At 54.3% G+C, this 26685-nt stretch overlaps 1 protein-coding gene across 3 annotated transcripts; it reads right to left on the bottom strand.

Moving 5' to 3' along the window:
* Window positions 1–1362: 1362 nt before the first annotated feature.
* HNF4A (hepatocyte nuclear factor 4 alpha) lies at window positions 1363–23364 on the bottom strand. Of its 3 annotated transcripts, XM_008698080.2 has the most exons (13): window positions 23250–23364; window positions 21090–21139; window positions 20249–20279; window positions 19950–19952; window positions 19222–19396; window positions 18036–18130; window positions 13490–13596; window positions 12617–12772; window positions 9193–9280; window positions 8142–8297; window positions 5611–5847; window positions 2573–2725; window positions 1363–1505 (listed from the first exon to the last, which is right to left on the bottom strand). In XM_008698080.2, the coding sequence occupies exons 1-13, from the start codon at window positions 23362–23364 to the stop codon at window positions 1363–1365; spliced, it is 1509 nt and encodes a 502-aa protein (XP_008696302.2). The 3 variants fall into 3 exon arrangements, with proteins under 3 accessions (XP_008696302.2, XP_008696303.2, XP_008696304.2); XM_008698081.2 differs by lacking the exons at window positions 19950–19952; window positions 20249–20279; window positions 21090–21139; XM_008698082.2 differs by lacking the exons at window positions 19950–19952; window positions 20249–20279; window positions 21090–21139 and having other exon boundaries at window positions 2603–2725.
* Between the last annotated feature and the right edge of the window lie 3321 nt (window positions 23365–26685).

Raw genomic sequence — 26685 nt, 5'->3', positions numbered from 1 at the left:
CAGCTACTTACTAGCTGTGTGAGTTTCAGGAAAATCACTTAACCACTTAGATCTTAATTTCGTCTTCTGCAACAGTCTCTGGGTAATAGAGAGGATGCAAGATGATGCATGTCGAATGCCTTAACACAGCGCCAGAAACGAAGCAGAATTTGAGACAGGCCCTGGAGGGGGGTAATTCCTCCCTGACATCCTTCTGAGCTGAGCGTGCACCCATCCATCTTCGTCTCCAGGTCTCCTCGCTCTCACCTGGATCACACCATCTGGATCACGCCATCGTCCCCTTCTGACCTCCCTGCTCCCTCCCAACCCACTGCACATCCTCCCCAGCTGCTCTCAGCCTCAGGGCCCAAACCTCAGTGCCTCAGTCCTGGCATTCAAGACCCCTATGCTGCTCCAGACAGCCTGGTCTTTCCATTGCCTCCTTGCTACGTCCTTTTCCAACCTGGGACCTTGCCCAGACTGTCTGCCCCTCCTTGGAAAGTCCTTTCTCATCTGCTCCACCGGCTGGAATCCAGCCCTTCCTTAAAGGCCCAGTGCAGAGTCTGCCCCTTTCCCAGTGCTTCCTCTGACCACCTTGGCCTCTCCAAGTTCCTGTTGCAATTGTCCTCCTTGGACTGTCCTCTCATTCTTGACAGCCTGTGGGGAGCATCACCCCGAGTACCGGCCCGATTCCCTAAGAAGGGAAGAGCCATGGGTTAGAGGCGGAATGGTGTCTTCCTTCTCAACAGTCTCCCACACTGTGCCTAGCCCAGCTAGTGCTTTAAAAATGCTCCTGAAATGACTGGGGGATTGTCTGCAAGTCTTCTTCAGCCTCTGGAGAGGTGTCTGTGGTGAAATTAGGACGGCTGAGGAAGGTGACAGTGGCAGGTGGAGAGGAGCGCTGGAGGTTAGGGCAGCAGAACAGGGAGGGGTCAGATGCCCCGATCTGACCCAGCCTTGAAGGGCTCTGTGTCTGGGGACTAGGACAGTACTTGGTGAAAGAAGTACCAGTCTGAGGGGGGAGGGAGCTGTGTTTAAGCAAGGTCCCATGTCGTCTCCAGACAGCTGTCCTTTCGGGCTGAAGAAGTCGGGGGTAGGATAATGAAGGGGAAGGCAGTGGCTTCAGCAAGAGAAGAGCTGTCCAAGGCAGCAGCGGATTTTCCAGCTGGGGTCTCCCCAAGTCAAAGCCCCGTCATCCAGAGCAGGGGATGGAGGGTAGCAATGGGATGTGGCCCACAGCCTAAGTTCTTGGTCCCCTTGTCTTTCCACTGCTGCCCTGAGACTGGCCTTGTTGTCACGGCTTTCCTCACTATGAACAAGTGACCACCGGGGCTCTCTGTGGGGGCTGGGGGGCCAGCAGAGCCCCCGACCCCCAGCGGCTTGCTAGATGACTTCCTGCTTGGTGATGGTCGGCTGGGGGATGGCGGAGGGGGGCTTGACGATCGTGGCAATCGCTCCTGGCAGGAGCTTGTAGGGCTCAGACCCCGAGCCACCTGGCGGTGAGGGCTGTGGAGTCTCAGGGGTGGCTGGAAGGACAGAGAGACAGACAGGGGCTGCTGAGAATTCCAACCTTTGGGGAGTAACCAAAGAGTCCTGGGAAAGTTTTTCCCCCCTCTCTGAATTAGTTTCTTCTTCTATAAAACGAGAGACTTAAACCAGACAATGTCTAAGTTCTCCTCTAGCTCAAACCTTCTGAGTCCCAGATCATGAAGTCTAAGTCTGGTGAGGTCTGGAAGGCTGTGGCTGGGCCAGGTATGGCCAGAGGCTTCTGACCAGGTCCTACCAACCCCCATCTCCTCCACCATTTAACATGGAGATCTGGGCTGCTTCTCCCAAACCAGGGCCCAATTCTGACTCTCTTCAAGGACAATGGGACATGTGACAGCAACATCCTTTCTTGGAGAGAAAGAGCAGCAGATGATGAGACCCAAGTGTCTGGCCAACTGGCTCCAAAAATACCATTTTTTTGATATTGAGGTAGATGAATAATGGAAACTAATTGGCCTCACAGCATCACGTATTTGACTCACACCATGAGCCACTTGGCCAACTTTATTTGATGGACAAGTTTCCCAAAGGACAGTCTCAATGAAATGCAATCTCATTTTAGTGGACCACCTCATCCCAATGATAACCTTACTTTTTGGAAAACTTTGTCCAATGACAAACTCACTCTTGTGAGATTTCACCTGGGAGGACCATCTAGACCAGTGGACATCCCCACCCAATGAGTAGTCTCACCCAATTGTCTAATGGGTAATCTTACCTAATTGGGCAGTCTTACTTCAAAGATCAGTTTTACCTAATAGGCAACATCACCTAATGGAATTCTTATCCCAATGGACGTGTTCACCCAATGGATCCCTCATCCCAAGGACAGCTTCATTCAATAGAGGCTGTTAACTACCTCACTGAATAAATGGCCTCACTGAAAAAAAAGCCTTACCAAACAGACAATCTCACTCCTCATTCCTCACCCTGGAGCACACAGAACTGTTATATCCCAATTCCCATCTTCTAGACCCACCCTCTTCCTGGTTCCCCTCTTAGGTCCCAACCTCATCCCTTGCTGAGTAGAGCTCAAGTTGCCCACCTGCCTGCCCCCTGGGTCGGGGCCACTCACACATCTGTCCATTGCTGAGGTGAGAGGGCATCGTGTTGGCAACGATGACGTTTGTGCCCATGTGTTCCTGCATCAGATGTGGGTGCAGGGGATGATGGGCATGAGGCGTGTCACTGGAGGACCCTGCAGGTAGAGAGGGACTCAATCAGGATGGAGAGTCTGAGATAAAGACCATGGGCCTTGAGGTACATCTTCCTCAGGTGTGGCCAATCAACCCATTTGTCCAACACTGACAGTGCCTGTTGGCTATCTACTTCTGAGTTAGTAAACTGGGGCTTACCATTCCTATCCACAGGTTTCATGAGGGTACCGAGAGGACCCAACGAACCAAGAGGACAAAAGTTAAAAGAAAGAAGGAACTTGTAAGGAAGCTGTGAGATCTAAATATTATAACTAGTAGTGTACTGGTTGAATATTAATATAATGGATTTAATCAATGGCTCTCAAAGCTACATAGCTTGCCAGTCCTTCCATTTGGTGCCAACTCACCTTTAGCCTTGTCCCCCCCCCGCCATCTCTGCTGCAGCCAAACTAACCTACTGAGAGCACTTAAGTGTTCCCTGTACTTCCCTATCTCTGCTTTTGCTATGTTCCTTCCATGAGAGATGCTTTTTCCACACCCCCATGTCCACCAGCCCAAAAATTCCAGCTCAGGTAATTCCACCTTTGGGAAGGCTTTCCTGATTCTCCACACTCCAGCAGAAAATAAACCTCTCCTTCCTTGGAATTCTCATAGTAAAGTATCTATAACCCATCTTTTGGGAACATCTACTTTTCTGTCCATGAGCATTACAATTACAGATATATTTTTCTTCTCTTTGAGGGCCTAGCAAAGTGTCTAGAAAAAGTAACTACTTCCAAAATAAATGTGTCAGAATGATAATACCATAGAAGGTATAGTTTGGTAATGGCTGTGGTCACTGGTGTGCCATGATGGGATTTTAGGGCTTGCAAGAGACCTCTAAAGTTTCAATGACAGCTACCAATTACTGAGCATCTAATTTGTGCCAGGTACTATTTTACAGTGTTTTTCATGTTTGAAATAATTGAATCCTCTCAATAGTCCTATAGAGAGGGTATCGTTATCATTATTGTCCCCTTCTACAGATGAGATTACAGGGCCCAGAGAGACTAATTATTTTATCCAAGTTTATCTGGCAACAGGGCACAAGCTCCATCCTGATCTTTTTTCTTTTTTTTTAAGATTTTACTTTTAAGCAATCTCTACACCCAACAGGGGGCTCGAACTCACGACCCTGAGATCAAGATTTGCCCGATCTTCTGACTGAGCCGGCCAGACACCCCTGTTCTGATCTTGATCTCAATGACACTGGATTCATAATTCACAGGGTCAAAGTGAAAATGAAATGACTTAGTAGTTCTCGACTGGGGGAGATTTGGGCCCCTCTGGAGACATTTGACAATACCTGAAGACATTTTTGTCCAGCACTCCTACAGGGGTGCTCCTGGTATCTCATGGGAAGAGGCCAGGGATGGAGCTAGTGTATACCACAGCCCCCACAAAAAAAGATTATCCAGTCTCAAATATCTGTCGAGGTGGCCCTTGGCCATACCATCACCAGTGACCATGTCACCTCCAAAGTCCTGAGTTCAAGTACCCTCGCTTAGATCCTGACTCCTACCCTTCCAGCCCACTTCATTTAGTGCTATCACTGCAAAAATTCTCTCACCCCATCGTGGCCATCAAGTCAGTGACCCCTACTTCTTTATATCTGTCACCATGGCCCCTGATTGCTGGAACACCACGGAGCTGCCTTCCATCCTGAGCTGAACTCCTGCTCGAGCAACAGGCTCAAACATGAAACTGCCTCCTGTAACTCCCGGATGTCTACGGTCAGCTCAAGCTTCGCCGAAGTCTAAATGGTCTCTTGGTTCGTCTCCATGGCCACCACCATCTCAACCTCAATCTGTTTTCCCTCCATCTTCCTCCTCAGTTAAGTTATTCCATGAGCGTCCCTGTCACTCAAAGCAAAAATGTGGGTTTCATTCTTGGCCCACCCCTTCCCCCCACATCCGATCAGTCAGCAAAGCCTGCATGTTCTTCCTCTGCGCAGATGATCCAGTTTATCCAGTCATGCCTCCGCCCCAGCCTCCACCGTCCTACCCCTGCCTGGTGACAATAACATTCTCTGGGGTCTCCTGTCTCTCGTGCGCCCCCCGGAAGTTCACTTCCTACCTAACATGCCGAGTAGTTTGTTCAAAGAGTAGTCTGATTTTTACTCTTCTTGCTAAAGTTACAATGAAAATGAAATCCAGATTTCTGACCATGGCCTACAAGACCGTATGCTCATGATTTGGTGTCTGTCCATAACCGTCTTCATCTCATGCCGCCCCCTCACCCCATCTCATGACCTTACCCTTCTTTCTGCAACACACAAACCTCTCCTGCCTTAGGGCTTTTCTAGGAGTTAGTTCAGCCTGGAATGTTTTTTCTATTGACTTTTAAATGTTCTACTTTCTTTCATCCATTGGGTCTTAGCGCTAAAGTCCCCACTTCGGAGAGGTCTGTCCCTGTTGGCCAACCTATCAAAATAGGCCCCCTTTCAGTTACACTCTATCATATTACCTGCTTAGTTCAAAACTGTAGTTATCCCCTTTATTGTATACTTGGTTACTGTCAGTTCCCACACGCCCCATGCACACGTGTATGCACATGTATGTGCACAACCACACGTGCGCACACACATGCACACACACTCCCACGAAACCTCCTGGAGGGCAGAGCTCTTGTTCTCTGCTGCAACCCCAGCACTCAGAACAGTGGCTGACACACACCAGGCTCTCAGTGCCTGAATAAAGGGACCATTGGCCCCATTCTTGATGAAGAAAGCCAGGAAGGGGTTTGAGGAGGCCCAGGTAGGTTAAGGGATCTGGGCAAAGCCACAGAAGGAGGAGGCAGTGGCGTGGAGAGGTGAGCTAGGTGTGAGGCTTCTCTCTCGCCCGGGAGCCCCGCCCACCTCTCAGCCCCTCCTGGGCCTGGCACGGACCTCCCAGCAACATCTCCTGCAGCAGGTTGTCGATCTTGGCCATGCCGAAGAGCTTGATGAACTGGATCTGCTCGATCATCTGCCAGGTGATGCTCTGCAGGGTGGGCAGCAGGAGCAGCAGCTCGCCGAAGCGGCCGCGGGAGTCGTACTGGCGGTCGTTGATGTAGTCCTCCAGGCTCACCTGCACCTGGGAGCGCAGCCGCTTGATCTTGCCCGGGTCGCTCAGCCCCTTGGCATCTGCAACGGGAGGGCATGGGCACGGGCCCCACTGGAGCATCAGGGGAGCCGGCACCCGGATCGCCCCTGACTCCTGAAGCCCTGGCAGGGGGCCTAGTGGCCCCAGGTCACTTGTGGAGTCCTTAGCGGTGCTGGGACCAGGATTCAGGGTCCTCAAGAACCGGGGTACACTAGTGCATCTGTAGCTTCCTGGATGCAGCCAGAAAAAGCGTTTCTCTCACATTTCCTGAGATGCAGAACTGGGAGATGGGGGGTGGGGGAGCTTCAGGAACATACCCAAGAGGGCACCTAGCAACCTCCCCATTACACATGGGGAAAATGAGGCAGGGAGCAGGGAAAGGATGTGGCCCAGGTCGTGCATCCAGCTGTTGGCAGATCCGTAATGGGGACTTGGGGCTCTTGATCACGGTTGAGGTCCCACCGACCAGACCTCAGCTCATGCTGTTTCTCTTAGAAGAGTCTCCTCGCTTCCCTCCTCCCTTGCCTGTGTCACCTTGGGGTCTCAGCCTAGGTTTCACCTCCTCCAGGAAGCCTTCTCTGTTCCGCCCTCCCAAGCCTGCTTCACGAGTGTCCCTCATGTCCCAGGTTTCTGTGGGTCTTCTGTCACTACCGGCCACAGAGGCTGTACCTGTTTCTTCCACTAGATTGGGAGCTCTGGACGGGCAGGCGTGTCTCGTTGGTCGTGTTAAACCCAACACCGAGCGCCATGCATGGTCGGGGTTTGTTATATAGATAACTAGGTGAGGGGATGGTTAGATGGATGGAAGGATGAGTGAATGAAAAAAAAATCAAGAGATAAGCTCTAGATCCTTAACCTAGAACGGGATTCAAGTGATGGTCCAATGGTTAAACTCAACCTTCATGGAGGTCATGCATTTATTTCCTCTTTTATGGACCACGTAAGTGGCAGAGAGACCTCCAGTCCAGGGCTCGCTCCGCTGATCTGCATTTGTGTATGCCTTCATTCAGTCACCAAACATCCACGGAGCATCGCCTACATGCCAGGCCCTACACTAGGTCACCTGCCCCTCCGAGCCAGGTTGCTGACCTTGACTCAGCATCAATAATTCTCCCCATTTTATTCAGCTGCTCTTATCTGTCCAGCTCTGTGCTGAGCACTGCAGGGATACTGCTTGGGTCCGGCTCTCAAGGAAACCAGAACCAGAAATCTTACTCTTCAAGAAATGGGGAATGGTGTGTGGTAGGTAAGAATATAGGCTTGACAGCTAGACAGTCTGAAGTTCAAATCCAGGCTCTGCCATTTCCTGGTTGTATGGCCTTGAGCAAATTAATCAATCTCCCTGTGCCGCAGTTTTCCTAGCTGCAAAATGGGGATAGTAGCCATTCCTACCTCAAACGTACCACGCTGTAAGTAATAAGTGACATAATCCACGTAAAGTATTTAGAATGGTGTCTTAGTGAGTGTTCCATGAACTATGGTCATCTCCCTCTTCATTACTATTATTACCGGAGGGGATCTCCATGTAGGTAGAGCCTAGCACTAAGGGCAGTGCCTGGCACGCAGCAGGTCCCCTCTAATGTGTAAGGAGGGAAGGGAGCAAGCAAGGCTTTGGAGTCCAGGCATCCTGATATTGTGAAATGAAATCAGGCTTTGCATAAAGACGTAACTACAAAGGCATCCTGTAAAAACACAGGTAGAAAGGCAGTAGATGGGACGGAGAGAGGAGAGGCAACAGCATATAAAGACAATCAGTAGAGACACTAAAATTGCAGTGAAAATGCAGGAAGAAGATGGGAGAGAAAATCTGGGAGCGGTGACAGAGAAAGTGAAACCTTCAACCAGGGCAGGAGGAAAAATACGATCGAAAATGCTAACTCAAGAAAGAGAAGGCTTAGCATTTTATTTAGAGCCAGAAGAAACAGTTAAAAGACTCAGAAATGGTTCCCCCAGGAGAGTAGGCTTTGGCAGGGACAGTGGGGTACATTTTAAGTATGTGCAGATATTGTTCTGATAAAAATTTTTGAGCGAAAGAAGAAAAGATGAAAGGAAAGAAAAGAAGGAAGATAGGAGGAGGTCAGGAGAGGAAGGAGGGAGGAGGGGACAGAAGGGAAAGGGGGGAAGAACAGAACAAAGCCTCTGGAGTTCGTGTGTCTCGTCAAGTCACACCATCCCTTTGAACCCGGGTCTTCCTCGTCTGTTAAACAGCTCATGCAAACGGCCTCGGCCAGTTATTGTACTGGAGAGTGAGGCTGTGAATGCAGGTGACATAACCCAGTAGAAGTCTGACAGAGGGTCTGGAGCCTCGGGGGTGGGCGGGGGGCATGGACTGTACCTGGGTCAAAGAAGATGATGGCTTTGAGGCAGGCGTACTCGTTATCGTCAATCTGTAGCTCCTGAAAGGGCAGCACCAGCTCGTCGAGGATGCGCATGGACACCCGACTCATCTCTGCCAGCTCTGGGCAGTGCCGAGGGACGATGTAGTCATTGCCTGGGTGGGTTGGGAAGGAGAGGGGATGAGGACGCCACCTTGGGTATACCCTTCTCCCCAGCTTTGGACAGGCCTTGCCCTTTGCAGGTGCAATGTAACTGGTGCCCACGGGAGAGGTCCCCATGGGGATTGTCATGCCCATTTTACAGATGAGGAAATGGAGGCCCAGATGAAAGGAATGAGTTACTTGAAGTCATTGGAGTGGATCTGGAGCCTGGCTTTCTAGGAGCCTTTCACATCACCCACACTCCGTTCTCCAATATGACCCGTAAGACCAGTGACATTCAAGGGCCACTTGGGAGGCACCAGTGCATCAAGGTTAAGGGCCTAGATTCTAGAACTAGACTGCCTGGGGTTGAAACCCAGTTCTACCGCTAACTAACCACATATATTTGGATAAATTACTCTCTGTGCCTCAGTTTTTTCATCTGTAAAATGGGGATAAATAATAGAGCTGGTATACCTCAGAGGGTTGTTGTATTAAGAAAGGAATGTTTGCAAAGTACTCAGACTAGTATCTGGCCCATGGCGTGATGTATAAAAACATTTAAAATAATACATAAACATGCCATGGAAGCCTAAGTGACATAGGCCGGGGGCTCGTGACATTCCTGGAGGCCTCTTGCTCCTGCTCTAGAAGCTACATCAGAGTGCCCGGGCAGTTCCACGGATAACCCCGCTGTGCTCTAACTTTAATGCTGGAGAACTTCCATTCCTTGCACCCACATTTCTTCGCATCTGAGTGGAGGACCCAGTTGGGAACACTGGGAAAAGGACCTTCTTGATCTTTCTCCCTCGCCTCTGCATGCCATCTTGGAACTCTCCCATGCCTGGGTGCATTCCACCCCGGGCATGCCCTCTGCGGAGCCCCAGCTGGGGCAGGCAGCCTCCGTACCTAGAAGCAGAACGTCCTTGAACACCATGGATCGCTTGGTGGCTCCGAGCAGCAGGTGCTCACCAGCATGCGCTCTGAGCAGGGCCACCTGGAAGACAGAAGGGATGGTGTCTGGCAGCTGCACCCCTGGGAAGGTGTCTGTACCCCCAGGGAAGTTGCTCCTAGCCAACTCAGTGACCCTGGGCAAGTCGGCTTAATGCTTCCCTTGCCTTTACCTGCCTGAACTATAAAATGGGCATCAGAAAACTGCTGCCTCCCTGCCCAAACCGATAAAACCTGGAAAAGATGCAGCTAACCTGGAAGGGGAAAGTACGAGCACTCAGAGCTGCGAAGCCAAATGCTGACTCTATCTTTGAACTGCTGCGTTCTTGGGCAAGCAAAGCGGCCTCTTCCCTCTGGGCCTCATTTCTGGGCCTGATGAAACTTAACACCATTCTGTGTGTGTGTGTGTGTGTGTGTGTGTGTGTGTTTCAGCAGAGATACAATGCCTTTCATCAGACTCTCAAGAGGGTCTATGAGCCAAAAGTTCTGAAACTGTGGGTCCTGAATTCCTACCCATGAACCAGCTGCAGAAGATTATGAAGAGTACTTAATAAAATGCAGATTCTTAGGCCCTACTCCCAGAGATTCCGCGTCTATACGTACGGGAGTGAGCCCAAGGATCTGCATTCAACAAGCTCCCCAGTTGATTCTGATGTGCACTTGTGTTTGGGAAATCACTGTTCTGGAAGGTCTCCAGGACACCTGCTCACTTGACATTATAAGATTCTAGGGTTCTGAGAGTGAGTTCCAAGAGGCTGGACATGGATATGGGTTCCCAAGGCCAAGGTGTGAGCGCTGGTCTTTGGCAGGGGATGAGCTTGACACATTCCTTCCCCGCAGAGAAGACAGAGCAGCTTTGGCAGCCTGAAGTCCGAGGCAGGGACCCAGCCAGGAGGACACTGTCTGTCCTTTCCGAGCCATCGGCTTTGGGGCTTGCCCTGGGCCCAAAGGATGGCAAACAAAGCAGCTGGTGAAAGTAGTAGCCAGCTGGTAACCTCAAGGATCTTGTCTGCAAGGTTGAGCTTGGGAATTCTGGAGCTTTTTTAGCAGGCTAAGCTAGGAATTAAAAATGCTTTGTTCATTCATTCGATTGTTCATTCTTTCAGTCATCAAATGTTAAGTGCCCAACTTCTTAGGAAGGAAGGATGACAGGGAGGGAGGGGGTGAGAGCCATGTGATAAAGAGCGATGGGACAAAAGGGGCTGCATTAGATGGGGAGGTCAGAGAAAGTCACTCTAAGGAGGCGACATTGTCTAGGGCATGGAAGGCAGCTGGCACATAGTAAACATTCAATAAATATTTATCTGAATGAAGGAAGGAATGGGTGAATGAATGAATGAATGAATGGGCAAACTCGTTAACTCCCTCCCCAGGTCTAGCAGCCACCTGCCCTTCTTCATCTATCCTCCCAGGGTTACATCCTGTAAGGATGACGAGGGAGAGGAGAACGGCAAACAGCCTTGCAGGCCATAGGCCACTTCCCATGACCAGGACAAGGGAGGCCCCGGATGCTTATTACTGAGTACTTGCCATCACCAGGCACTGTGGAGGGCATTCGTCACTGACTCCGGTGGCTCTCAAACCCAGGGCAGAAGCCCCGGCAGCAAATCCCAGCCCTGTGGCTGCCTCGCTCTGCAACCTGGGGCATCTAGATTCCTTTCCCTCTCTAGACCTCCGCCCCTTTATTCAATGCTACCCAGCCTCCTAGGTTTCAGTGGGTTGATGTCCAAAACAAATCGAGAAGCGAACAAACTTGGAAAGTGGTTCCTGGTGCAATGTCGATGGATTTGGGGTGTCCTTTGGAGGACAGTGTCCCCTAATTCTGCCAGGTGTGTCCCAACCCTCTTGGACAAGCTGGGCTCCTTACACACCATGAATGGGGAGCTGGGAACCCTCCTGACATGGTGGCTATTCGGGGGATGGGCAAGCAGGGTGGGGGGTGTTAATGATTGTCCTGTGTTGCTGGCCACCCATCACTGCTCTCTAAGAATGCTCTGAGCCCCAGCCAGGGAGGTTTAGGTGGGAAATCGAGGTTAACAATTGCTCAGCTTGGGGGTATCTTATTGCCCTGCTGAGCCCCTGGGAAGGAGCAGAAGGGATTAAACATTAATACAGACTCTCCAGCAGAGGGGACCAGGGCCAGCACACAAGGAGCAGGGGAAAAGGCAGGGGCAGCTTGGCCAGGATCCCTGGCCTGTCATCCCTCCCAAAGCAGGGAGGGATCCATGAGACAGGGCATCTAATCCAGGCCCCAGTGTGAAGGTGAGCACCAGCCAAACCAGTGTTTCCACAGTGTATCCCACCAGAGGATGTTACCAGGTATTCCAAGAGAGTCTGGGCCTTAAGGGAGTTTGAGAAGCCCTGGGTCCCACAAACTTCAAGCAGCTTCCTTGCCTGAAGGACTTCTCAGAAACCTTCCAAGACTAACATACATTGCCAGTGTGTTGTACAAATGTGCAAAACAGGGAAGCAAATGCACCAGGAACAGGCGTCTGGGGCGCTGTCCGAGCTTCTCTCCGAGCTGAGAAGGTGACCCGGTGTAGCAACCCTTTCCCACACAGGAGAGGCCTAGAAGGTGCCTGGTCAGGAGTGATCATTTGCAGGGCCTCAGAAACTCATCTGTCCTCAGACGTGCACCCCCACCACCCCAGCCTCTTCCTTCCCCCACCCCCCCAGGACAGTTTTGGTATTCCAAAGAAGGTACTTGGGGAAATAGAACACTGAGTTAAACCATCTCAGTGGGATACAAGAATGAAAGTGACATTTAGGGAGGCCAGCTATGGCCTCGGCCACAATGTAGGTGTTTCATTACATGATTTATGCATTTTAAATGTCCTTAATTCTTTCTGAAAGAGGTATTATAATTCCCACTTTACAGTTAAGAAAACTGAGGCCCAGAGAGATGAAACAATTTGTCCAAGATGACACAGAGCACCAGTCTCAGGGCCAGGCCTCAAGCTCAACTCTCATGATCCCTTGCTCTGGGGCCCTGTCCAAATCCCCCAGGAGAGCCGTCTGGTGCAGGAGTGCAGGGCTAGGAGCCTGGACTTCAGAGCTTGCCTACCAAAGTACACTTGCATGCACAGTGTTCTAATCCCAGCTGTGCTGGATACCAGCTGTGTGACCTTGAGCAAGTTACTTAACCTCTCTGTGCCCCAACTGCATCACCTATAAGATGGGAATGATAATAGTACCTAACTCATAGTGCTGCCAGATGGATTAAATGAGTTAAGATTTGTATAGTGATTTAAACAGCTCTGGGCACACAGGAACACCATGTGTGTTTTGTTAAATAGAATCACATGAATCCACGGCTATATCCCAGGTTGCCAGCAGGACCCACCGTCCCAGTGTCCCCACTGCCCGCAGTGTCTGCTCTCACCTGGTCGTCCAGAGGGAGCTCGCAGAAAGCAGGAATGTACTTGGCCCACTCCACGAGCACCAGCAGCTGCTCCTTCATGGACTCACACACGTCTCCGATGCTGGCGATCTTTTTCGCCCGAATGTCTCCGTTGATCCCAGAGACGGGGGAGGTGATCTGGGGGGCGTGAAGGACAACGCTGGGGATGGCCAGGCCCTCCCTACAATCTCTGCCCCCTGCGCAGAGAGCCAGCCCCCCCCACCCCCCCCCGAGAGAGTTTCCCTGTCTAGAAAAGGGGAGACGGACTGTGGACGCCTCTCAGCTCAGGAGGAAGTCCGGGAGCAAATGAAGAGAAGGAAGGATGCTGAAGAAGGCAGATATGAGGAAGGAAGGAGGGCTCTCCCTGGGCCTCCACCAGCTGTCTGCCCCCCACTTCCTCCTCTGCCAGCTATAGGAGGAACCCCAAGGAACCCCTCAGCCCTATAGGAGAAGCAGGGCTAAAATCATCCTTCTGATCTGACAGGTGAAAAAAACCACAACCCAGAGAGGTGCTGCTACTTGCTCAAGGTCACACAGCAAGGGCTGGGCTGAGCCCCAGTTTGCTAATCTGTCTACTTGTCTACTAATCTGTTCTCTTAGGGCTAACCTGATCCCAGGCCTTCCGCGAAAGCCAACTCTGCCTGGCCCGCAGAATGCATGCAAAAGGATGAACTAGAAAGTGCCACAGAGTGTCAGACCTGGGCTCGGGTTCGGTCTTTGCTACTGAACTGGCTCAGTTTCCCCTCTGTGATATCCCAGGGCCCTTCCAGCTGTTGCTCCAGGGAGGACAGGGATGGCGGCGAGACTCCTCTTTGGTGTGGGGGATCGCCAGGGGGCAGAGGGTCACCCTGATACCTGCTGGGACAGGACCTCGGCCTGCAGCAACGCATTGATGGAGGGCAGGCTGCTGTCCTCATAGCTCGACCGGCGAGTGCTGATCCGGTCCCGCTCATTCTGCACAGCTGTGAGGAGGCAGAGAGAGGTGAGGAGGGGGGGCAGGGATGGGACGGAGGGGAGGGCGGGACCCTGACTGCTGAGGAGCTGACGAGGTGTGAGGGGAGAGTCTGACCCACAAGGAGATACTGCAGGGCTGACCTGCAGTAAAGGAAACGGTTGGAGGTGGGAGGAGGAGGGGGCATCCGAGGGGCAGAGCCTGGGTAAGCACATGGGAATGAGAGGAGATGGATTCCAGCCCAGCGTGTGGAAGAACATTCGAAGCCCCAGAACTGCCCCCAACACAGTGGGGTGCGGCGGGAGTGACCCACTCGTCCCTGGAGGGAGGCAACACAGTGGCACCTGGGCAGAGGGCTGGAGATGGGTCTTGGGTATTGAAGAGGAGCTGTCTAGAGGTTTTTAAGCTCTGTTTTGGAAAAGGCCCCTTTTGTTCCAGATGACAGTGTGTAAAATAAGGAAAATGACTGGCTCTGGGTGACATGGAGACGGCCCAGGCATCCCTGAACACCGAGACAGAAGGCCCGGGGAAAGGTGACCTGGAGATCCCCACCTGCCCCGACAGTCCCATCCATCGGCAGGAGGCTAACCCTCTCAGAGAGAGCACGGACAAGCCCTGGCTCCCTCCTGCCCCACCTCTGGGTTCACCCCCAGGAACTCAGAGCCCGGGGCCTCCATCTGCTAGGGCCCCACACCCCCCTGAGCCTCCCCATCTGTGTCAGTCCTGGCCTAAGATACAAGATGGACCTTCCGCAGCTCTGGCCCCGTCCCCTGGAGTCCAAGAGGCCTCACTGTGGAACGAGGCTTTGCTGAAGCTGGCAGGAGAGACGGCGAGGTGGCAGGAGACCCGGGTGCCCATCTGGAACCTGCCACTTACTCTCTGTGTGCTGGTACGAATCACATCCTCTCTCGGGGCCTCAGTTTCCCCATCTATAAGCTTGTCCATCTCTGTTTCTCTCATGGGCCACCTCTGCTCACGCCCACATGCCGTCCAGAACCCTCCACTCTGGCCTGGGCCCTGCTGCCTCTTCCCAGGAGCAGCTCAGGCTCTCCTCATTGGTCTCTTGGCTTCTGGCCTCACCCTGACCATCTGGGCACCTCTTCGAGGACAACGGGATCTGCTACAACCGAACTCAGTCACATCCCCCCGCTGCTCAAAAGCGGTGACTCCCCATCTCATGCAAGTGAAGCCCTCACCGTGGCCCCTCCTCTCCGATCCCACCCTGCCCGCCCAACTGCCGCTGCCCACTGCCTGGAACTTGCTTCCCCCACAGCTTAGCTGCCTCTGTGCTTGGCTCCTGGCTCCGCGCAAACGTCACCTTCCCAGAGACACTTGCTCTGACCACCCTGTCTGATGCGGCATTCCCTCCCTCAGGCTCTGCCCTTTATTCTCCTGCTTTCCTCCCCTCGGGGGCCCTTATTATAGAATCGCTTGTTCATTCCTCTACTCTCTGTCTCTCGATGGGGAGGAAAGCTCCAGAAAGCTAGAACTCCGTGCCCATTCACTGCTGTAGCCCCAGCAGCTAGCATGGAGCTTGGCGCACAGTAGGTGCTCAAGAAATGTTTGTTGAGTGACTGAAAGAACTCTGATTCCTAGGCGGGCCCTATTTCTCAATGGAACGTCCACGTGCAGCCATTTACCTCTCTCCTGATTTCACACATCGTTGAAATCAGAGAATGAAAGCCAGACAGTGTAAACCGAGCCCCGGCGTGAGCGGGATATGACGGCCATCGCCAGGTCAGAAATCTCTCCTGAGACCCACGGCCCAGGCCAGGGCCGGCCCCAGGGCCGCTCCCCTGCACACGTGGCGGCCCTGCCCGCCGACACCCCTCCCGGCTGCCAGCGCCCGCACCCACCAGGGCGCCGAGTGGAGGCGGGCCCAATAAAAGGGCTGCTGTCAGCAGCTGCGGATTGGGCTCCCCAAGGTTAGCCGGTGTTATCAGTGCCCAGCGCGAGCTCAGTCACGGAATGATGTTTTCCAAATGTTTGCTCAGTATTAGCAGGGTCGGGGACCTAATGTAACTTCTATTGAATATTAACCGACCCGGCCAGAGGCAGAGAGGAAGATGAGCCTGTCTTCCCAGAGAACCCCTGGATGGGGCCTATGGGGGGCTGGGCCGGGGTTCTGAGGAAGGGCCCATCAGACCGCCCCTGGCCCACCGCTAGCCTGTACCTGCTGCACCCCCGGCCCGGCTTCCTGGGTGGGCTTCGTGCAGGGGTTGGGCACTTGTCCTGGGTCTGCCAGCCAAGCCCCAGGTAGGCATTGTCTCAGGTTACAGGACAGAATTCGAGACCTGCTGTTGGGCCCACTGACCGCCAGCTTTCTCCCCAGAGTCTTTGTCCCTTCAGGGAACCCACTTCTGGCCTGTGGGATCTGGAGCCCTTCCCTGCGGTCAAGAGGAAGTTTCAGGACTCTAGACCGGAGACGATGTCCCCAGGCTGAGCCCTCCCAGTTTCAGTCCAGGGAGCTCAGCATGTGCCCAGCTCAGGGGAGCCTGACTCCACCCGATCATGTCACCTGTCTGGCTTGAATTTCCCCATCTGTAAAGTAGGGAGGGGGTCGATTTGGTGACCTCGCCTATGGGCCAGTCCATAAATCCTGTTGGCAGCGCAGGCCTTCCTGTGGTCAGGGACCACTTCTGGGTTTCAATTCCTGAATCCTAAGGCTATCAGAGAAGAGAAATGAAAACCTGTCCCAACTCTCCTGATCACGGAGGTTTCCACCGAGAATCTCTCCTGGCTTTGGGGACTTCCCACCAGGCTGACGAGGGGTGTCGGGACTACAAGACTTTGGTAGAACTGGTAATACTCTTTCTTCCCAGAGCTTGACTGCCGTGAGGACCAAACACCATGCCCGCCGGCCTATTCTCTGAGCAAGCACACGACTGCAGGTGTCACAATCTTCCAGTTAACCGAGGCTTGCAAATCGGTACCAACACGGACTAGCTCACACTCGCTTGCCACCAGCCGATGTTCCCATCCTCCTGGCCTAAAGCCTCCTTCCCTAAGCCAAGCAGCTCAGGCTATTTTTGAGGCCACGCTAAGGCAGAATGGCCTGGGGCTCTCCCTCCCTTCCAGGAGCCAGGATACGAGTCTGCTGCCTCCTTAGCAGCTCCAGTGGAGGACCAGGGAACAAACACACATGCCCCCAGGGGGCAGGTAGATCCGTGAGTGGGTAGCCGGACTCCCAGAGCTGGAAGGCATCATTATCATTTTACAGACGGGAAAACCGGAGTCCAGGAGAAATGTCTCCGAAGTGAACCCACCCAGTGCCGCATAGGTGTCAGCAGGCCCAAGTCCCCGAAAGGACTCATGATCTCAAAGCAGGGCCCTTCAGGGATGGCACGCAGACACACTTCCTAGGGAAGGGACAGGGGGATGAGGGGCTCCGAGGCAGAGACAGGGTAGGGGGGAGTTGCCCCTCCTTTGCAGTCGCTCGGGCAGGCTGGTCCCCAGTTCCTGTCCTGGGGTGGGGTATGTGGGGGTGGGGTGTGTGTACAGGACTAGACCTAGGGCCGGGCTGGTGTGAAAAAGCTGTGGGCAAGGAGCGAGGCTCTGGTGCCAGAGCTGGGGAAGGTGAGCGGAGGGGAGAAGGAGATGGAGTAGTTAAAGGATTTTTGCTTCCTGAGCTTGGGCTGCAAAAATTATAAATGTCCCTGAGGTCTGGAGGTCATAAAGGAGGCAGTGTCGAGGTATCACCAGATAGCACCCAGCTCTAGTCTGAAGCACTGGGTGCAAACCTCAGGTCTTGCACTGAGCAGCTGGGGGGCCTCAGGCAAGTTGCTGAACCATTCTGGGCCTCAGTCCCCTCATCCAGGGAAAGGGGGAATGACAATAGTGCCAGCCACATAGGGCACCACGTCACTTGTAGAAAAGCCCAGCCCAACGGCTGGCATCTGCTGGTTTCAGGAAACCTGGAGAGAACTCTATAAATCTTCCCCTCCACCTCCACCCAGGGCAAGTCTGATGCCTTGTTCCTACTCTGGAGAACGTGACAACTTTGGGTCACCCGATACTCAAGAGTGGAGACTAAGGAATGGGGGCGGGCACTCATCCCTGGGACAGGAAGCTCAGGAAGAGAGACCCCCCCTCACCGTCCACCTTTGCTGAGTCTAGGTGGCCGGAACACGGACATTCTCTGGTCTCTTCCTGTTTGCAACAGCAGATTAAGAGAAAACGCCCAACTGGGCTGCCCGTGGCCGTGGGGCAGGTAGGGGGTGGCGACGGCTGGGAACCTGAGTAGCCCAGAATGAGAGCTTATCTCTTTCTCAAGACCAAGCCCAGCCCCGCCCTGTGACCAGATTGCCAGGCCCTCCCTCGTCTCAGCCATTAGCCATTCACCCTGGGGCCTGTCACCAAGTCATAAAGTGTGGCTGCAGTTGTAAATGACTGTCCTGGACCGTGGGGTGCGGGTGGGGCAGTGGGGAGGAAGGGGGGGGCGAGGCTCACCTTCCTTCTTCATGCCGGCGCGGAAGCACTTCTTCAGCCTGCAGTAGCGGCACTGGTTCCTCTTGTCTTTGTCCACCACGCACTGCCGACTGAATCTGGGGAGGGCTCGGACGGTTGGGTGCAGAAGGGACAGCCTTCCCATCCCGAGGCCATCCCGGCCTTGACTCCCAGCCTCCCTGCCTTCATCACAGGAGTTATGCTAACCACGAGAAAGGCCCTGTGGACTCTCTAGGAATCCAGCCCTGTCCTGCTGAGGCTTGGAGAGGGGACACGTAGCCCGGGATCACTCAGCCTGATGGCAGAACTGAGTTGGAAACTCTAGCCCCTTGAGGACCCGGGGCACTGCTCTCTCTATACCACATTCTAGGGAAGTCCAGAGCCCCTGGCAGGAGCTCCTGGTGATGGCTCAGGCTCAATACTGGGTCCGCCCAAGTGACCCACTTAAGCAGAAGCAGTGCCCCACGGTGGTGAGGGGTGGAGCCCTGATTCAAGCTGGATGACCTTGGACAGATTCCTGGCCCTCTCCAAGCCACAGCTTCCTCTTCTAGAAAATGGGAAGAATCATAGCAACCATGTCTGAGGCGTGTTGACAGGTGGAAATGAGAAAATATGTGGATAGGACTTGGTACAGCATATGCAAATGGCAACCCATCATAACCGAATGCTATGATTTTATTATTGTTGTTACTCAGAATGGGAGGTGCTTTCGAAGGAAGGATTCCCAAGGCCTTGGGAAGCCCCGGGGAGGGGGGGGGCAGTAGAAAGGCCTGGGGCCAATCCTCTATTAGCCCCAGGGAGAGCACCCTGTTGGGGGATGGGCCCCATCCTCTGAGGCCTCCGAGGAGGCTTGATCCCAAGTCTCATGGATCCTCATTTGCTAAACAGGAAAAGTAACGATGGGCTTGTAGGGCCCGTTAAATACATATACAGACTCAGCATGTCCAGCATTTAGTAAGTGCTCAGTAAAGGGCAGCTAGTAGCTATATGATTAGTGAGTGAGGTTCCTAGAATGGATGTGCCCATCTGGATCCCCGAGGCCTAAGAAACCAGGGGAAGCTTAAAGGCCTCACAAGGCAGATGCCTCTGGGACCTAGTCAGGGAGCAGACAGACTCTGCGGAACATCATTAGCCCAAGTGTACCCATTTCCCAGCTAGAGAAATTAAGGCTCAAGCAGGGGCTCCTCACCTGCAGGAGTACATGTGGTTCTTTCTCACGCTCCTCCGGAAGAAGCCCTTGCAACCGTCACAGCTCGAGGCACCGTAGTGTTTCCCTGTGGCCCGGTCCCCACAGATGGCGCACAGGGCGCTGACACCCAGGCTGTTGGGTGCGTTGAGGTTGGCACCTTCTGATGGGGATGTGTCTGCACCAGAGGAGACAAGAGTGAGGACTCAGGAGGGGCCCTGCTCCCCTGGTGGCTTAGGTACAGGAACCAACACAAGCATTGTGGGGATCTGCCCCCCAGGGCTTCAGCCTCATCCAGACCCATGGGCTCTTCTCATTCGGTCAGTGACCTTGGGCAAGTCCCTTGGCATTTCGGAAGTCCTGTTTTGCATCTGTTACTTAGGGATGGTTGTGACAATGACTTCACAGAGTCATTCGTGAGCGTCTGCGACTCCACGGGGGAGACTGGTAGGCCCAGCTTTTTCTGGGAAGTAATGAAACCTTGATCACGCCCCTATGATGCATCTGCCCCTTACGGACCCTGACTGCTTGGACAGAGGGGACTGTGGAAGGGACAAATACGCCCCCAGCATCTGCTCAGAACCTGCTTGGGTCCTGTCCCTCGTTTCTCAGTGGTATCCAGAGGCCTCACAAACTCTTCCAGGGAACGGGAACACATGCACCAAGGACAGTGGCCCATTTGTCCGTCCTCTTGGGAGGTCATGGCAAGGTTCTGGGCATCTTTCAAATACCACCTGTCTCAGGGGCAAAAGCTCTAGCATCTACGTAAGTCTGAGAAGGGGGATAAGAGACAGGCGGCCGAGACCTTGGATGGGGTGTGTGGGGTCCTTGGGTGCTACTGCTGATGCTGCCACTAACTCACCTGTGACCTTGGGCGAGTTCCTTTTCCTCCCTTCAAGTCCCCCTGGGCCTCAGTATCCCTAACTGTAAGAGGCAGTGATTCAACTGTTCTGGTTGTCTGCAATTTTTTTTTTCTAATTTCAGTAGCTGAACCATCCCAGTGTGAACAGATCTTCCATCAAGGATAGACCTCTTGGAGATGATGAGAAACCAGGGACCATCTCCCCAGAAAAATGCATGCATAGGCACACCACACAGTCATACGCACATGTGTTTCCATGGATACCCTGCATCTGACACTGAACTCCTAGGGAACGACCCACTGAGAACTGGAGAGGGGCAGCGTGCTGCCGTTAACGGCACGCCGTAGCCTGCCTGCCAAGCTTAAGTCTGAGCTCGCCTACTTCTCAGCCGTGTGACGCTGGCCGCCTGAGTTTCTCCTCCGTGTCTTTGTTTCCCTGCGTGGGAAACAGGGAGCATCATAGTTCCCTAAGACTGCTCGGAGGAGGCAGTGAATCAATGGAGGGGACATGCTTGGGACATAAAAGCACTGTATCAGCATCTGTGAAGGACAAACTTTTCTGCAGAATCAAACTCCTGGAGCAGATGACGTCCAGCCTTCAGGCCTAAGCGGACACCGTTGCTCAGGCGGACGTCTCATCTCCACTGTCGCCGGGCTGACATCGCCTAGATTCCTGACGGTACCCAGAGCTCGGCCCCCTCCACTTGGTGAATTATTCCCGGAGGTGGGGATAATTGTTAAGCCATGTTGGTGCCCTTTCTCCTCCAGCCTCACTTCCCTCGACCCCTGGGGAGAGATGACCCCACAACTCCTGGCCGTTCAGGTGGGGGCTGGGGGCAGGGGTCCCTCCCTCCTGCGTGGAAGGGCCTGGGTGCCGGTGAGGGTATCACCTCACCGCTGCATTCAGCAGACAGGCTCCATTCTCCAGGTGAGAACACCAAGGCTCAGAGAGGATGGGGGACTTGCCCAGAGTCATCCCACTCCTGGTAAGGGGAGGAGCCAGGCTTACAGCCCAGGCGTGCTGGATGACTCTGGCCTGGGCTGCCCTTGCTGGGGCGTCTGCTGGGGCCTCTGGTAAACAAAGACCCGCTGTTGCTGTTGCTTCCAAATCAGGGGTGGGAGACAGGTGAGGGGCTCTCCGGGGAGCTCCGGGGCCAACAGCTCGGGAAGTATGTAAAATGTAATCCCAACACTCACACCCTTTCAAACTCCAGGGGAGACCGCAGGCCTCTCTTACGGGTGCCTGGTGTTCTCGGGGCGACCCATGTGGGGCGAGGACCAGAGCTGAGCACCGGGGGCCTCTTCTGACTTAATCCTCCGGTTAGCTCCGGGAAGCAGGTGCTCTCAGGTACTCCCATTTGACAGATGCGGAAGCAGAAGCTCAGAGAGGAAGACAGCTTGTGGAGTTCGCACGGGCAGAAAGAATCTCTGCAGAACGTCAGCCCAGGTCTTTCTGGCTCCTGAGCCGGAGGCCGTGCTCTCCATGGGACATGCAGTGGCGGCCTCCACCCCAGGCACACAGGGCCCCTGGGAGGTGCAGGCGCTGAGGGGGTGATGGGGCTGGCCCCAGGGAGTAGTCTGGGGCTGGGCAGTGGCCAGGAGGGTGACAGCACATAATGTCCCCGCAGGGTCGCACGACACCCTGCCTAGTGCAGAAGCTTATTTACCATTTGCTGTGATTTTCCCCTCAACTCCCTGACATGGACACTCCTCAAGGCCGGCCGGCCAGCAGGCCTGAGATGATTAAACCCATTCTGCAGAAGCTAGAGAGGCCAAGCAAGGGGACATGACCGGCCCAAGGTCGCACAGTGAGCGGACGGCGGGGGCAGGGGAGCAGCTGGTGAGGCTGAGCAAGGGCATGGCGGTCACGTCTTTCTGACTAAGCCGAACTGACCGCAAGCGTTACAGACCCTGGCTGCAGCCGCAGAGCCATGGAAGGAAGGCAGGGGGCAGGCTGACCTCAGTCACCTGCCACACATCTTATTGGAGGCTGGCCTAGGGCCTTTCTCCTCTAGAAGCGTCCTGGCTTCTAGGCTTCCTCCCTTCCCCCACCACCTTGGGGAGGAGAACCTCCCACCCCAGCTTCAGACGTGCTCTTGGCGATGTGGGAACAAATATATAAACCTGGGGAGAGACACACGTGGGGAACAAAATCTGCTCAGAGAGAAACGGACGTGGAGCTGAGGTGAATCTCCTTCGGCAAACGTCAGGATCAACCCCCTGCAGAATCCAGCTTAGCAGAGAGTACCGCTCAGCCCCCAGTCCAGGAACGTGCACCCGGACAGGAGCAGGGCACACGGGGCCACAAGACAGCATGCCCAGAGAGGACATATGTCCAGAAAGCACAGGGCACACTCACAGATGCGCATCCACAGCGCCTGTGTGCGAACATCCACAGATAAACGGACACACGCTCGCCGCGCTTCCGGACACAAGCAAGACAGACACCAGCCAACGCAGACGCAGTCATCAAATACAAATGGAGACGGACAGAGCAGACACACAGACAAACGAACACCAATATGCAAATGGATTCCCGGAGGCACATCCACGTTTGCCAACACAGCACACCACCCACCCACCCACCCACGAGTGCACGGAAACTCGCGCGCGCACACCCAGACGAGGCCACGAGCACACCACAGCACCCACCGCTGACTGGCATCTCATTGAGCAAAACTTCCCTAAGGACTCCATTTTTTTTTTTCTTAAGTGGGGCGTTCACCCCAGGAAAGTCCCAAAGACACCCGGCGGTGCCTCCATCCAGCATCTCCAGCATACCTTTCTACCTCTCCGGACCTAAGCCGAAGGGCTCAAGAAGGGGCCTAGTCGGGCCCAACTATGGGAACTGGACACCAAGGGGGAGGTCACCATCATGTCGCCACTCCCAGTGACGCGCTGAGCAGAGAGCGCCTTGAGGTAACAGGGACCAGACGGGCCAGACAGGACCGCCTGGGATCTACTTTTGCTGGAGCGTTGCCCACGCAGGCCTCCCCTCACCCAGAATGCCTCTGGTCGCTGTACCTGGGCACACCTGTCTCACCTGACAACACCCGTACTGACCTCTAGGCCCGACCTGCCGTTCTCTATCATCCTCCTCCCAGTCCGGCATCGAGTGCCACAGACCCGCTCCCCAGCAGCACGCCCGGGCACACCTGCTCCCACCTACCATTGCCCATCGCCAACACCTGCACATTCTCGAACTCGAGGGTGGTGTAGGCTGGGTCCAGCGCGGCACTGTAGTCAGCCATATCCATGTCGACGAGGGTTTTGGAAAGGCGCATCCTCCCCTTCCACACCGCGACCACTCGCCCTGCCCAGGATGCCCACCCCGAAGGCTCCGGGCAGAGCCCCGGCCCCCTCCCTCCGCCTTCCCACTGCCTCCTCCCAGGGGCCCTCTCTGCCTTCCTGCGTTTCAAACCGTCCTCTGGGAGGATCTGCCAGGAGTCTCGGCCTAGCCCCTGAGGAGGGGTGGAGGCTCTGCCGGGGAGGGGTGGGGGTTAATGGTTAATCGGCTCCCCCACTGGTGGATAGGCTGGGCGGGGCTGCAGGGATTTGGCTGTTTGCTGGTTTCTGGTGGACACCGGGGTGCTATTACAACAGTTGGGGCCCTAACTCCCCGATATACAGCTACGGATTTCTGTTAAGACGGGCACGCTAACTCGTCGGCACTCATTAGACCCGACTCAGCCACCCCCCCCAAGTCACTGTTGGCCCAAGTCAGGCATTCTAACTGATATGCTGAGACGCTGACAGCCCACCTCCAAGATGCCCTGATTCAGTAACTTCCCAAATCATTGACTTCTACCCTCAGTGCTCTCGAGGAGATAAAGCTGCCTTGTGGCACATGAATTAAAGGCCTAAATCCCAGGCCCCAGACACCAATCTTCTAGATCCTCCTTCTGGGAACTCCCTTCCAGTTGCCCACCTCCCTGGGGAGCAGCATGGACTCACCTTGGGTTCTCCTCTCCTGCTCCCCACGACCCCCCAGTGCCCACCACCAGCACCCACAGCACCCCAGCGGCTCAGGCCCCGCCAGACAACGTCTCCCAGTGCCCTCACCTCCTCCTGCTTCCTTCCCCCGCCCCACCTCCAACAGCCAGAGACGAGGCTCGCAGCCCCACAGACCTGGATTATCAGGCGCCTACCCCCTGCCAATCATGACTTTGGGTAAATGATTCTCTTCCTGGAGCCTCAGTTTCCTCCTCTGTAAAAGGCATAATCGACCTCCCAGGGTGGCTTGAGTATTAAAGGAGATGGTATCGGGCAGCACCCATCAAGCGTCCCATCCCTCCTCCCCCCCATCCCATTTCTATCTCCCTCTTCTCTCCACCCATCGCCTCCTTCAGAGGGGCCTTCGTGGGCCTGTCACCTGAGCAGTCGCACAGGACCCCACACATAGGTCCCTGTGTTTGGTTTAATGCTCTGCTGTTGCTGAAATTCTTAATGATTTCTGAGCGAGGCGCCCTGCGAATTCTGCACCTGGTCCCGCCTGCCTTCTGTGGGCGTTCACCCTTCTCTCGTCGTGTCCTCCAGCCCCCTGGGCCTTCGACACAGGCCCTGCCAAGAGCTCCCCACATAGCCCGGGAGGTGAGGTCGCAATTCAGGAGGTCGAAAGCGCCGGCAAGGGCAGAAGGGCCTAGACTTGGGAGGCTGGGAGCCTGTCTCCGGGGTCTGCTGAAGTAAGAGTGGGTGAATTAGTGACAGCTGATGAGCGAGTAGCGACGGGGTGAGTTAGTGGTGGAGTGAATCAAGGAAGGAGCGGGTGAATTAGTGAAAGAGTGAAGGAATCAGTGAATGAGTAAACAAGTGGCGGGGTTTCTGTGTGCGCAAATCAGTGGGAGAGGTGGTGTGTGTTCAAGGATGGGCAGAGGCATCCTCCTCATTCTTCCAATTATGTAGAAGCCCCTTCTCTGCCCCGTGTAGTCTTGTTCTGCCCCTCTCCATCGTCCCCCCGGAGCTGAGATAGGGAAGCAATTGTCCTGGAGGAGAAGAGAGGCTGGATTTGACGTCAGGAGACCCAGGTTTGGGAGCTAGTACTGTCACTAGTTGGATGCTTTGTTCCAATCACATCTCTCTCGGGGCCTCAACTTCCCCATCTGTAAAATGGGGAGATCTTGGCCCATTTGTCTGTTGGACAAGACCCGCAGGGAGGGAGGAAGAGAGACCCCCCACCCCACCCTGCAGTGTGCACCTAGAGTTTTTGATAAAGGCCCGAAGGAGACTTCCGACTACTGGCAGGTTCCTCCCGTGCCCACCCGGGGACTTCTGACCCCAGCTCCAGCAGCCAAGACAGAGCTCAGCAGGGCAGGAGAACCGATTGAGGCATAAACACAGAGAAGGAGGGGCAGCTCTGGGAGGGGCCTCTGAGGGCTGACCCCAGGTCCTGCCACCTGTCTGGCACCTGTGATAGGCCACACACAACGACTCCTCTCACGAGCTGGCCACATGTGACCTCCACACACGGCGGCTCGTCAGTTCTAAGAGGCACACTCGCCCATCGCCAGAAGTGGGATGTGCGTATTAGCATGTCAGAGTTTCACTGGCAACAAAAATAACAATTTTTCAATCTCTATAGATGACATCTTAGACTGAATTAAACAAGGTCTATGGTCCACCGGGGTGAGCCATGGCATGCCACATACATGACCCACTACACAGAAGAACGAGCAGGTGGATAGTCGCATGTGATAAGCTACCAAGAACACAGAGTGGGACATGAACACTTTACCAAACACACAACACGCATGACCCACTGCTTATGAGTCACAGTCCAGAAACCTGTTTCATGCCCCGCCCACGTCGCACACACCCCAGCCTCCTCCTCATGTAAATCTACCAGATCTCGAGCTGTAACTGCTCACACGTGAATTTGCATAACTGATTACAGACATGACTGATTTCACCCTTAGCCGACCCCGAACAGTATCTTCTAGACACACGTCCCTCATATAAATGACATGCCACCTATAAGATCCACTGGCTCTGTGATCTCCAGCAAGTTATTCTTTTGAAGCCTCAGTTTTTCCTTCTATAAAATGGGCCTAACTTGTAGTTTGTTGTGAAGATTAAATAAAATATCATAAGGGTTCTTAGTCCTCCTTCCCTTTCCCTTCCACCACTTAGAGGGTAAACCATAGGCCTGGGAATCAGACAGAGCTAGGTCAAAATCCAGGCACTGCCAACTTCCCAAAGCTATGACATCAGGTCCCACCCCTCCCAGCCTTAGTTTTGGTATCAGATAAATGGGTTGATACCTTCTTTGCAGGGACGGTGTGGGCTTTAAATGACCAAGTGTAGGCATCTGGCGCAACAGGGGCAATGATCACTGGTGGCTGATTCCTTGACCCACTGGCCACACAATCGGTGGCAGTCAGAACCCCCTGCTCAGGAGAGCTCCCGGGGACGACCTGCCCGACTATGGACAAACCTGGGCCCCTCTGCCATCAGCTCAGCGGCCACTCTTGCTCTCCACCCCACCCTGTGGTCTGTCTGACCCCACTCGACATGCAGTGGCTCCCAGCAGATGACAGAGGACCTCAGAGCTCACAGAGAGGTCCAACTCCTTCATGTTGTAGATGGAGAGATGGAGGCCTCTAGAAGGG

This window comes from Ursus maritimus, unplaced genomic scaffold (assembly GCF_017311325.1).
Source record: "Ursus maritimus isolate PB19 unplaced genomic scaffold, ASM1731132v1 scaffold_22, whole genome shotgun sequence".
Classification (NCBI taxonomy): domain Eukaryota; kingdom Metazoa; phylum Chordata; class Mammalia; order Carnivora; family Ursidae; genus Ursus; species Ursus maritimus.
This window is presented reverse-complemented; position numbering and strand designations above follow the sequence as displayed.

Coding starts and splice junctions, on each gene's coding strand:
- HNF4A (XM_008698080.2), bottom strand. CDS start 23,364: ATGCGCCTTTCCAAAACCCTCGTCGACATGGATATGGCTGACTACAGT. Junction 9,281..12,616: donor AGCTCCCTCTGGACGACCAG/GTGAGAGCAGAC, acceptor TCTGTCTTCCAG/GTGGCCCTGCTCAGAGCGCA. Junction 5,848..8,141: donor CATCATCTTCTTTGACCCAG/GTACAGTCCATG, acceptor CTCCCGTTGCAG/ATGCCAAGGGGCTGAGCGAC.